General features: G+C 42.1%; 1 protein-coding gene across 1 annotated transcript in view; it reads right to left on the bottom strand.

Annotated features, from left to right (window-relative positions):
• The window catches only part of LOC118358227 (eIF-2-alpha kinase activator GCN1), a 42,568-nt gene extending 34,096 nt beyond the window's left edge, over positions 1-8,472 (bottom strand). Inside the window, exons 1-22 of the mRNA XM_035735801.2 lie at positions 8,329-8,472; positions 6,913-7,015; positions 6,717-6,780; positions 5,406-5,537; positions 5,137-5,245; positions 4,866-4,964; positions 4,589-4,723; positions 4,412-4,480; positions 4,145-4,253; positions 3,960-4,034; positions 3,748-3,876; positions 3,594-3,644; positions 3,377-3,475; positions 3,120-3,293; positions 2,850-3,002; positions 2,602-2,694; positions 2,420-2,495; positions 2,170-2,326; positions 1,033-1,222; positions 816-940; positions 444-622; positions 195-288 (exon numbers count right to left, since the gene is read on the bottom strand). Coding sequence (XP_035591694.1) covers positions 195-288; positions 444-622; positions 816-940; positions 1,033-1,222; positions 2,170-2,326; positions 2,420-2,495; positions 2,602-2,694; positions 2,850-3,002; positions 3,120-3,293; positions 3,377-3,475; positions 3,594-3,644; positions 3,748-3,876; positions 3,960-4,034; positions 4,145-4,253; positions 4,412-4,480; positions 4,589-4,723; positions 4,866-4,964; positions 5,137-5,245; positions 5,406-5,537; positions 6,717-6,780; positions 6,913-7,015; positions 8,329-8,346 — 2,433 coding nt within the window. The 5' untranslated portion in view covers positions 8,347-8,472. The remainder of the gene's footprint in view (positions 1-194; positions 289-443; positions 623-815; positions 941-1,032; positions 1,223-2,169; positions 2,327-2,419; positions 2,496-2,601; positions 2,695-2,849; positions 3,003-3,119; positions 3,294-3,376; positions 3,476-3,593; positions 3,645-3,747; positions 3,877-3,959; positions 4,035-4,144; positions 4,254-4,411; positions 4,481-4,588; positions 4,724-4,865; positions 4,965-5,136; positions 5,246-5,405; positions 5,538-6,716; positions 6,781-6,912; positions 7,016-8,328) is intronic.
• Between the last annotated feature and the right edge of the window lie 3,630 nt (positions 8,473-12,102).

The following is a 12,102-nucleotide window of genomic DNA, read 5'->3' on the forward strand; positions in this document are numbered from 1 at the left end:
ATCAAAATCCCAGTGAATTTCAAAACTACTTTCTTCAATTATATAATGGTTCCATCATAATTCAACCTAGTAAAATGATCTGATAAGTTAACAGAGGAGGATCAAACGGTTCCAATATGCTCCTGTATCTAGTAACCCATAAGATGAGGTAGGAGTGCATCTAGTCCCCATTAATCACAGTCCCCCAGTCTCACCTCCTGCAGCTCCAGTTCTATGATCTGTTCCTTATACGAGTAGGCCTTGTTCTCCCTCTTCATGTTGCCCTTCTTAGTGCTCTCTTGCTGGGCACTGCACAGGAAGAGAATGAAATGTTGAAACAAGCCTTACAAGCAACAACAAAGAAATCAACATAGCCAAGGTGTTTTGGATCAATGATAAGTGTTTACAATGGTAAACCCACAGAACACCTCTTACAGGAGTAATACAGTGTGTTTGTGTCCTACCTCTGGATAATGCTCTTGTCATACAGCTCTCCCTCAGGGGTGAGCATGATGGCGTACTCCTCTCTGGTGACCTGCCGCAGCGCCGGATTGGACAGCCACTGTTTCACATGCTCCATCACCCGCGGCAACAGCTTGATAGGAGAGAGACCGGACAGGGCACCAACCGCATTCCTTACAGCCTGGAGAAACAAGAGGACCGACCATCAGTCAGCCAATAAGAAAACAGGTCAAGTAGGATCATAGGCTTGTCTCAACTAATCACAAGAGCAAAAGTGGGCCTGAACCAACCCTTGGCTGTGAGTGTAAGTATGTATGTGTATTGTAATGTGTACATCTGATATACGGATGTCACTATGAGAAATATGTTCTGACCTGATTGTCAGCGTTGGCCTCCAGCAGCCGTGGCAGAATGTCATCCAGGTTCTTGTCGATGAACTCATGGGCTTTGATGTTCATGCTGGACAGCAGGTAAGGCCACAGCCCGGGTCGAGCTGCAACTGCATCGGAGGAGAGGAGAACATACGTCAGTACTAGAAGTGAGTTTATACAAACTGTAGTGTGAAAGATGCTATAGTGTAATCCAACAGACCTATGGAGGGATGATGGGTAACGATGAGGATCTCCATGGCAATCTTGTCTGCCTCGACCGGGTCGCTCCACTGGCCAGCTACAGAGCACACCACACACAGGGCTTCCAGCAGGACGCGAGGGGGACTGTAGGCCTTGCCCACCTCAGACAACTCCCCTGACTCCGCCTGCAGCACCTCCTGAGGCAAGACCTGGGGAAAGATAAAGATCCAGTATTTAGTCAGTAGCTAGGTTTCCATCCAATTGGCCACAGATTTTCATGCAAATAAAATATGCATAAAAACAATATGCGCATTTTCCCACCAGAGATGATTCCCATCAAATTGACTCGTTGCTGATAAAAAGCTGTGAGTGATGATGTGCACATTAAAAAAACTTTAGCGGTTAAATTCCCATGTACCGAATAAATAAATACAAGTAAATGGGTTTCCATCAAATTTTCTAATCTATAGATCGTTTTGTCAGAAAAATATTTGCATTATATAGTGAATGTGCCCACTTTGGTGGTGGTTTGTCAGCTCAACAACAGATACCTACACTCCTATTATTCTTTTTATTTGTCAAATGGCAGCCAAGCATCGATAATCATGTCACCAGAATAAGATATTTGCTGGAAAGCAGCATTACACTGTGAAGTTATTCATAACTTATTTCATCTGCAGCCTCATAAACTGCATGGTTTCCAGAGCCGTAGTGGGAGGACCACAACACATCATGTGACTCCATGTTTAATTCGATTTGATGGTTATTATATCAATATTCGCGCAATAATGCGTTTCTGATGCCATTTCTCGCATAATTAACTTTACAGACACAAAAAGATCTCACCCTGTCTAGTGTATTTTGTTCTGCAGACATTTGGAAAGTTTACCGATAAACTTGTTGTTTCCATCAGGCCTGTCGTGACATTTTTTGACCTGACATGTACTTTACTCACATAAGAAGGTTGGATGGAAACCTGGTTTATGACAAACACAAAATGTAGAGAATACTCTACAAATAGAAAGAAAATAAGATCCATGTCTAACATCACAATTTAATTATTCAGTCATTACTAGTTTATAGTAACACTGAAGTGAGACCTGACACTACAAATCCATTAAAATGTGTAGTGCATCCCATCGTCAACTATTCTTACCTTGTGTTTGTTGATGACCACTCTGAGTTCTCCCAGAAGGCCGTAGGCTAGGGCGGAGCCGCTCAGGGAGAGCAGCTTCTTCACGATCTGCTGTGCCCGCTTCCGCACACACCAACTACGAGACAGCAGCACCGCCACAGTGGCGCGGTGGTACATCCTAAGGAAAGCGGAGCAATTGAGTTACAGTCAGAGGAGAATGGGGACAATGTTTGGAAAACCACCATGCTTGACCAGCGTCAAAGTCACTTACTGTGATTTGCCATTGGTGAGTCTGTGGGAGTGGTCCAGGAAAAGTCTCTCACACAGCTGTATCACTGTGCACAGAGCTGAGGTAAAAGAAGCCAGGTTTACTGGTCAATGTCATTCCATATCTTGACACTTGTGTGATGACTGATCGTTGGCATATTTGTGTATTGTTTGTTTCTGCCTCACCTTCCTCACTGGCCTGGGAGAGGAACTTCTCTGTGGTGAATAAGGGTTTCTTCTCATCCAGGATCAGGGTCCAGAAGCCAGCCAACTTGGCCTCTGCAGCAAAAACAAAAAACACACCATTTTACGTCAGTCTCCAAAATGATGAACAAGGATGCTGTCCCCTACAGTCAACCTCATTCAACAGAGTGAAAGATCTAGGACTTCATTAATCTCCTGGAGTGTCATGATCCTACTGTAGATTCACTCACCTGTCTGAGTCTCCAGCAGAGACAGTCGACTCAGGAGAACGGCAGCAGCCACACCCTCTGACAGCAGGGCATGCTGGGAGTTCTGGGCCGCAGCCTTCTCCACTGTCTGGAGGAGGAGGGGCACGAGGTCAGACGCCTGTCCCAGAGTGTCACCTGGGGAGGAGAGAGGGGTCAGGACTATGACACTGTGCCTCCTGCATGCTGTAGAACTGGATCAATGCACACACACACACAAATAACAAAGTTGCCCAGCGCCTGTGACTAACTGACCTTTGAAAGCCCCCAGCATGGCCTGCAGGTATGCGTGGCGGACAAGAGAGGTGGAGGTCTTGAGAGTGAAGGCCTTCTTGAACCATTCCAGCAGAGCCTTGGGGACCTCCACTGTGAGCCGCCCACTCCACTGAGACAGAACAGCCACCGCGTGCACCAGGGTACCCTCATGGACTGACAGAGACAATCACATGAGCACCTCTCTCTTTACGGACGAAGGGAATGAGAAGGAGGAAGGAATGAGACATAGTTCTTACCTTCTTGTTGCAGATAAGGGATAAACAGCACAGCGACTGCAGAGCTGAGCATTTGGCTAGAGGTGCCCGACACAGCATGACGGCTGCAGCTGCCGATACCTGGGCAGAACAAGTCAAAAGCAATCAAAACAGTGGTTAAAAGACAACATCCATCTGTCTGCAAGACGAACATCCTAAGTGCGGGTTATGAAAGACAGGACACTTGGGACAACGTTACCTGACAGCACACTCATCTTCTGGCCGAACGCTGTGAGCTTCCCCTCTGACCCTGAAAAACACACAGTTCTGTTAGTGCAAAAAAATACTTTACACTAGGTGCTGCCTTATGTGCTCAAATGTTTCTTAGGTGAAAGTATGTGCGCTGTCCTTGCCTCCCAGGATGCTGAAGAGGTGTGTGACGACGTCCTGTACAGCACTTGGGTCACTACACTGCTTGGCCAGGTTCTGCATGGCCTGCACTGCCTGCTCCATCAGCTGGGGGTTATTGGCCTTCAGCTGGCCTGAAACGCATAGCACAGCCTGGTTTTACACACACACACATCCTCAAATAGCTACATTTCTAGATATAAAAGGCATGACTTACTTGCAATGCCTTTTCCAATATCCATGGCATACTGACTGAGGTCAAGTGTCACTGAAGCTAGTAGACAGGAGACGGCTGAAGGAGGGGAAAATATATCTTGAAAAGGACAAAACTACAATACATAGTATAGAATATACACAAAAGTATGTTGTGGTATTGGTTATGATATTAGCTACTGTACTCACTCTGCATGGCATTCTCTGGGCTGCGGAGCATAGCCTTCTGCAGGGCAGGCAGCAGCAGCACCTTGAACTCAGAGTGGGAAACATGCCGCAGCAGTGAACCACTCTTGTCCTTTAGAGGAACACAAAACACATTACAGAGAAGAATGTTCAGCACCAACACCCAAAAGATATTTCACAATACACATCAATTGTGGCGATGGGTGGTCTTTAGGTTGTGAACACCAATCTTTTGATCTCCCTGAGAAGCGGCAGTCCAGCTTCACTCACCAGTATGTGTTGGTGTGGTCTAGTCTTGCTCATGAGGACTGCCTTCATATACAGGTCCAATATGGCACTCTGAAAACAGAATACAGGTGTGGTTAGAGATTTCAAATGTGAGCATATGTACTGACTCAATCTGCAAAAAATATAGAATATACTGAATTCAACTAATATCAGACTCACCTTGTGTTTCTCTACAGTGGCCATGTCTTTGTGAGTTGTGCAGAAGTCTAGACACACCCCAAGCAGAGCCAGTGAGCTGGGGTTCTGTTCCAGACTCAAAATGGTGCTTATATACTGATCAGCCAGGCCAGGGTTCTGGTAAAAACAGCAGAGACAAGCGTTCTAAATCACAGCAGATCCAATATAGTGATTATACACTGGACCATGGTGACTTTGCCCAAATATTTCTTAGAACTGTCGGGTCATTCCTTGAACGCCAACTCCACACCATCCTGACCTTTTTCCACATGTTGCTCAGGTTCTTCAGGGTTGACTTCAGTGCTGGCGCTTGAGCCCCACCCACCACCTCAGCCAGCAGCAAACTCTGGACCTCCACCTGTCAGAGGAAAGATAGTGAATCATGGATGAATGAATGCAGAAAAGTCCAAATCAAACATCTCCCACAAATGGTGTGGAACTAGAAAGCATACTGATAACTGACATGCTGAAATTGTTTCACAGTATAGAGAAAGGCATGGCTTCTATAAGCATTGTCCTCGTTCACTTACCAGTTTCTTCCAGATGGGGCCCTCTCTTTTCTCTGGAGCCGAAAACACAGAGCGAACCAGCAGGCAGGTCCAGGCCAGCCCGGTAAAGGCAGCCGAGCCTGTACTCTTACTGACAACACCACAACATATAACAGATGGACAAGGAACCAAAACAAGGTATTCAATATGTGGTTGAATTAGTAAGATATTGCACATAGCACACTGTAAATGTATATACAAATTGATACAAGGCATTTGGCCTTGGCCCTCTACCTTTCCCCATGTCCTACCTGGGTGCTCCATTCTTGCTGATAACACCACTGTTGAGGAGGCAGTGGAGGAGGCTGGTTGCTAGGATTTCAGGTTGAGACTCAGCCAATAGGCCAATGACTGAGAGGAGGGCTCGTCGAGATGCAGCATCCCTACAGAGTAGCCAATGTTTTCATTTTAACACAACACACACTACTAAGGACAAAACAAAGGAGTTTATTGTGGACTACAGGAAAAGGAGTACCGAGCACGCCCCCATTCTCATCGACGGGGCTGTAATGGAGCAGGTTGAGAGTTTCAAGTTCCTTGGTGTCCACATCAACAACAAACTAGAATGGTCCAAACACACCAAGACAGTCGTGAAGAGGGCACGACAAAGCCTATTCCCCCTCAGGAAACTAAAAAGATTTGGCACGGGTCCTGAGATCCTCAAAAGGTTCTACAGCTGCAACATCGAGAGCATCCTGCCTGACTGGTTGCGTCACTGCCTGGTACGGCAATTGCTCGGCCTCTGACCGCAAGGCACTTCAGAGGGTAGTGCGTACGACCCAGTACATCACTGGGGCTAAGCCGCCAGCCATCCAGAACCTCTACACCAGGCGGTGTCAGAGGATGGCCCTAAAAATTCCCCAGCCACCCCATTCATAGACTGTTCTCTCTACTTCCGCATGGCAAGCGGTACCAGAGTGCCAAGTCTTGGACAAAAAGGCTTCTCAACAGTTTTTACCCCGAAGCCATCAGACTCCTGAACAGGTAATCAAATGGATACCAGGACTATTTGCATTGTATGCCCCCCCCCCACCAACCCCTCTTTATACGCTACTGCTGTACTCTGTTTATCATACATGTATAGTCACTTTAACTATACATTAATGTACATACTACCCCAACTGGGCCAACCAACCAGTGCTCCCGCACATTGGCTACCCGGGCTATCTGCATTGTGTCCCACCCACCACCTGCCAGCCCCTCTTTTACACTACTGCTACTCTCTGTTCATCATATATGCATAGTCACTTTAACCATATCTACATGTACATACTACCTCAATCAGCCTGACTAACCGGTGTCTGTATGTAGCCTTGCTACTTTCATATCCTCGCTACTGTATATAGCCTGTCTTTTTACTGTTGTTTTTATTTCTTTACCTACCTATTGTTCACCTAATACCCTTTTTGCACTATTGGTTAGAGACTGTAAGTAAGCATTTCACTGTAAGGTCTACCTACACCTGTTGTATTCAGCGCACGTGACAAATAAACTTTGATTTGATTTAACAAATTACTAACTGGGGAATCCTAAATAGCAGTAGGCTAATTGAAGGCACCTACCTGTATCTGTGTGGAGTGAGACAGAAGAGCTTGCATAGCCCTTTAATGGCTGTCTCTGGTAGCTCTGTAAGGACACAAATACACATCATTGTCAATCACTGACACCAGTTTGCTATAATCTTGACCATCCAAGCCAAATACTACACAAGGAGAGCCGAAAATAAAACTATACCGACTGGGGTATATGTCTTCTCACCTTTGCCACTAATGCACTGCTTCAACTCGCCAAGGACCTCTTTGCGCTCTCTTACACTGGCTGTGGTCACTTTCACAGCAAATTTCTTCAGCGTGTCTGAAACCTGTTGCAATACACAGACACCCAAAATCAAAAAATAAAGCTGTGTCTGGCAATGTATGTGACTGGGGCAACGTAAATCATTTGTACCACTTTAATTTTTTTTTTTTTCAAAGTCAGTTAAGAACAAAATCTTATTTTCAATGACGGCCGGTTAAATGCCTGTTCAGGGGCAGAATGACAGATTTTGTACCTTGTCAGCTGGGGGATTTGAACTTGCAACCTTTTGGTTACTAGTCCAACGCTCTAACCACTAGGCTACCCTGCCGCCCCATGCCTAAAAAAATATGTTTTAAGTTATAACTTTGCCAGACGTCTCCAATTGATCAGGATGAAAAACACATTTTCTGATTTGACATCGGGCAGAAAGTGATGAGACCACTCTTAACAATCAAAACATTTTATTTAGCAAAATGTAACAACAAAAATTGTCTGTAAAAAACAAAACTTCGTGAAATGCTTCATGCTACTTAACAAGTAAATTAGTTAGGCTGGCTAAAACCTGCTCATCTAGCTACAACAGTTGGCATTTCGATGCATCTTAATCAACGGAGTTTGTCACCAATATGCACAAGAAAATTCGCTGAATAGTTAGCTAACAACAGCTAGCTGGCCACGTCTTGCTAGTAGGAGCCGACTAAACTCAACTCCACGATTTATGATGGAGTTGAGCGGCGACTAGTGTGGGCGGACTGGAGCTCCGACGTCACATAAAATGAAATCAAAAACATGAAATTATCTTGTGTAAATTGAAGCTATTCTTTGTTGCCGTGTGCAAATGCTTGTAGGAACTATGAAACATGGAATCAACTCCATCGCAAATCGTGGAGTTGAGTCGGCGACGCTTGTAGTGGCTAAATCAGAGCTATGTGGGGTGTAATCATTAGTCCAAACACATATTGGACAAATCGAGGTAGGTTCCTCCTGGTTTCGTTACGTTTGGTTCCTAGGGAATTACACCCCTGGGGTATATTCATTACTCCAAATAGTGGTAACTTGTCATTGTTTTTCAACGAAAACGAGTGTTTCTATTGGACAGTTGCAGGTACGTCCCTCCCGATTCGCTGAACCTGTCCAATAGAAACGTTTGGAGTCATTATTAAACCCCTGCACTCTCCGCATGTAACGTAACTACTAGCCAGGTTGCTAGCTAGCTAGCTTACCCAGCTGGATAGACTGTTTACATCTATTTTTTTTAACAGAAAAACAGACAGACACAAAGTAATTATCCCTCATAACATCTTCATTGTCAAAAGTAATTGGTCGACATATTCTCGAGGAGGAATCCGCATAATTTTAAACATCAGCGACACAAACCTGCGTGTCCGCTGCCATCTTGCCGGTCTCGAACTAGGAAGTACTTGTCACTTCCGGTTCATTACAACGCATGATCACCACGTGGAGTGGAACCCTGCAGGTGGTAGATTTTTGGAATATCTTTGCAATTGATACGCAACCTAAAACTTTAACTGTGCACATATATACTAATTTAGAAGGTAATCTCAAGTCTGTGTGGGTTTACTTTCCTTCTCTAAACCTTCCACACTGCAACCAAGGGTCAAAATAGTTGGTTGATAGGAGGTATGTCAAGGACAGATTTAGTCAGGTCTTCTTGCTTTCCTCATACAGAAAAACATTTACTCCACTATTCTTACGAATATTGTTTGTGAATAATGACATCTTGATTTCGAACCAGAGGCAGGTAGATATTTTGGTTAAAAATATAGTGTGCTAAATCCATTCTTAATTATTCCTAGATGGGTGAAGGTCATTTCTATGTCCTCAAGGTACATTTTGGGGATTTTATTTAATATGTTAAATTCACACTACAATCACCCCAGATCTGTCAAGTATTTTAGCAACTTTTCAGATGCATTTTATACCTCAATTTCACTGTTTTGCCCTTGTCCCTGACCCAGACTTTTGAGCTTCTACTATGTTTTTCTATAAGAAAACGTGAATAATTACACATTATATAATGTTATCTACTAAAGAAATAGTCAATTAAATAAAATGTATATCAACATGTATTGTGAGTATGCCTTTTATATTGTTATTTACACAAAATATACCTGTCCTTTGGTAGTGGTGGCATTTTCACTACTGAGGGCAAATTCCTCATTAATAAAGTTATGTCAAGAGAATGTTAATTTAGTTACCAAGGAAACTTATTGCAACATTGAAACACATGTCCAGACAGTTGTTCCAGATGTGATGTCCAGAAGTTTTAGAAAAATCGAGGTAAATATTGCTTGTGTAGAGAATATTTTTAATGTCAGTCATTTCCAAACAGACTATAATTTATTTAATTGGTGGTATCATTTTTTGGGGAAAAGTGCATTTTATTTATTTAGTGTAAACTCTATGCTAGCTCTAATACTAGCCAAAGCATGCTAAGAAGTCTGTAATTTCCATCACAAACTTAACTGCTGTAAATTACGGAAATGACAAAAATCCATAATGTTATCTTTTACTTTAGGTTTATTTAATAATGTTTTAAATTAATTGAATCTAGAAAATGTTCCAAGGTGTGCACAAGTTGAAAACCTAAGTAGTGTTTTTGTTTTAGAAGATGCCACATAAAACAGCACAGACATAGAAAAAAAAGAGACACGATTCCCCAAAAAGACAAAACAGCAAATGAAGGGAACTCCGAAGAACTCAGGAAGGATTTTATTGTTTCAAAATGCCATCATTGCAGAGGTAAAGCAAAAGTATAAAAAAATGCACAGTGCCATTGACAAACAAGTGGCTTCAAAAATGCTCAGAGGCAACATCCTGAGAAAGTGTGGCCTGGTTTAAAGAGCAAATGAAAACAGGCCAACAAGTCTTCAAAATCCCATGAAAAAGCAGTGTAACATAATTAGCACAGCCACAGAAGAGAAAATCACTAGATTCTATGAACGTGATGTCAACAGTAGAGCAACAACAGGGGAAAAGGACACACTAACAAGGAACAAGAAGAAAAAGCAGAAGCTCTTCTTGAGTGACACAATTCAGAACCTTTATCAGAAGTTTAAGAGGGAATATTCAGAGATCAAAATGTCCAACTAAGAAATCTGCAAAATATGTCCTTTTTGAGTTGTCAAGCCAACAGTCAAGGATAGGGACACATGCCTCTGCAAAACCCATGCCAATATCCAGTTCATGGCGGACAACCTCAGTATCACAGTGATCAGCTGCAACAACATTGAGAACATTATTGAGTCTTCGTGCAGTGCGAACCTGAACAAAACATTCATGTAAACAGACTGCTCCCTTTGCCATGCATAAAAGCTTATAACATCTGACTTTGATGTTGGTGAGCAGAAAAACAAAGCTGAAGAGAGAGATGGAAAAACAGAGGGAAACGTGGAGAAGTTCACTGCACATTTGACAGTAATAGAGAAGGTATGTGGCACACTGTAGATTCTACTGGAGGACTTCTCCAAAGGATTAAAAGAGAAGGTATGTGTCACACTGCACATTCTACTGGAGGACTTCTCCAAAGGATTTAAAGAGAAGTTGGGGAAACACGTGTACAACATGCGACATCAATACTCCAAACTAAGGGAATTAAAAGAGAACCTGTGGAAAGAGGAGATCATATGTATATGGACTTTGCAGAGAACTACTTGTGTAAATACACCAGTGAAATCCAGGCAGTTCACTTTGGTGATTCTCACAAGCAGGTGACCCTCCACACCTGTGTTGGACATTCCGCAAATGATACAGTTTCACTTTTCTCATTGAGCTCTTCTATATGTATGACCCCTCTGCAATCTGAGCCCATCTCTCAAAAACACTAGCCTAATTCCTTGAGCTCTGCTCAACCGACTGCTTTTGGAATCTTACTTTGTCTTAAATTAATTAAATGTTTAACAATAGTTGTTGTTCAAAATGTTTGCAATAAAATATTGTTTCCTTCCTTTTTTTTTTTTTTTTTTTTACATAGATGTCATTTCCACCACACCCATATTTTTGAGGTAAATTAGTATATTATGTATAATTTACATTGATTGATTAGATAGGGAAATCATATGGTTGTTATCATAATCTTACAAAAAGGTTGGGTGGAAATATCTTATTTTCATGATAAATAAATGTTTTCAGCTGTCACAAAGTTAATTTTATACATTCAGGCATTGTGTTGAATTATTAATATTATAAAAACCTTAAATCACTGAAAATAATATTCATTACAAGTTAATGTACACATGTATAATAAATGTTATAAATGAATTGTATGATATTTCATTTTTAACGAAAATGTATGTTTAATGGCGTGATGGAAAGTACATTTGTCTATGGCTGTCTGATAATATATACATTTCTGAATAGTACGATCGCAGGCATTATCAGACGTTATTTCTAGACAAATCAAAGACAATTATAATACTGGTAAAATGGTGTTTCAATATGTTTTCTTTTCTGAAAGCTTGCAGGGCCAAAGTGCCGAAATTGCAGAATCACCCAGATATTATAAAAAGGCAAAAATATCAGTAGCAACTGATAATGTAATTTTAGGGCAAGTCAGTTAAAAATAAATTATTATTTACAGTGACGGCCTACGCCGGCCAAACCCTAACCCGAATGACGCTGGGCCAATTGTGCAACACCTTATGGGACTCCCAATCACGGCCGGTTGTGATACAGCCTGGTTTCGAAACCAGGGTCTGTAGTGACACCTTTAGCACTGAGATGCAGTGCCTTAGACCGCTGCACCACTTTATTAGTAATAGCTACTAATAAGTAATAACTTTTGCATTTATGTAATAAATTCTGATAATTAAATAAATTGGCAATAATGTAATACATTTGCTAAACGGATAACATAATGCTTTTGCATATAATGTAATAATGGTTACATTGTGTTGATTATTATATTCTGAAATGGATATTTTTTTCCCTTGAATAGTGTAACTTAAACAAATATAATATTCACTTTTTTTCCATGCATATCAAGTGTCATGCTTCAGTAATAGCTGACTACACACCAAACCACGTTCCTGAATCCTAGCTCTAAACCTGATTTTAGCAGTAAGACCCACAACCCCAGTCAATCAGTAATTCAGTCAGTCTGTCTAAATTAGGGAGTGAGAGAGTGTGTGC

Source organism: Oncorhynchus keta, chromosome 25, assembly GCF_023373465.1.
Source record: "Oncorhynchus keta strain PuntledgeMale-10-30-2019 chromosome 25, Oket_V2, whole genome shotgun sequence".
NCBI classification, from domain to species: Eukaryota; Metazoa; Chordata; class Actinopteri; order Salmoniformes; family Salmonidae; genus Oncorhynchus; species Oncorhynchus keta.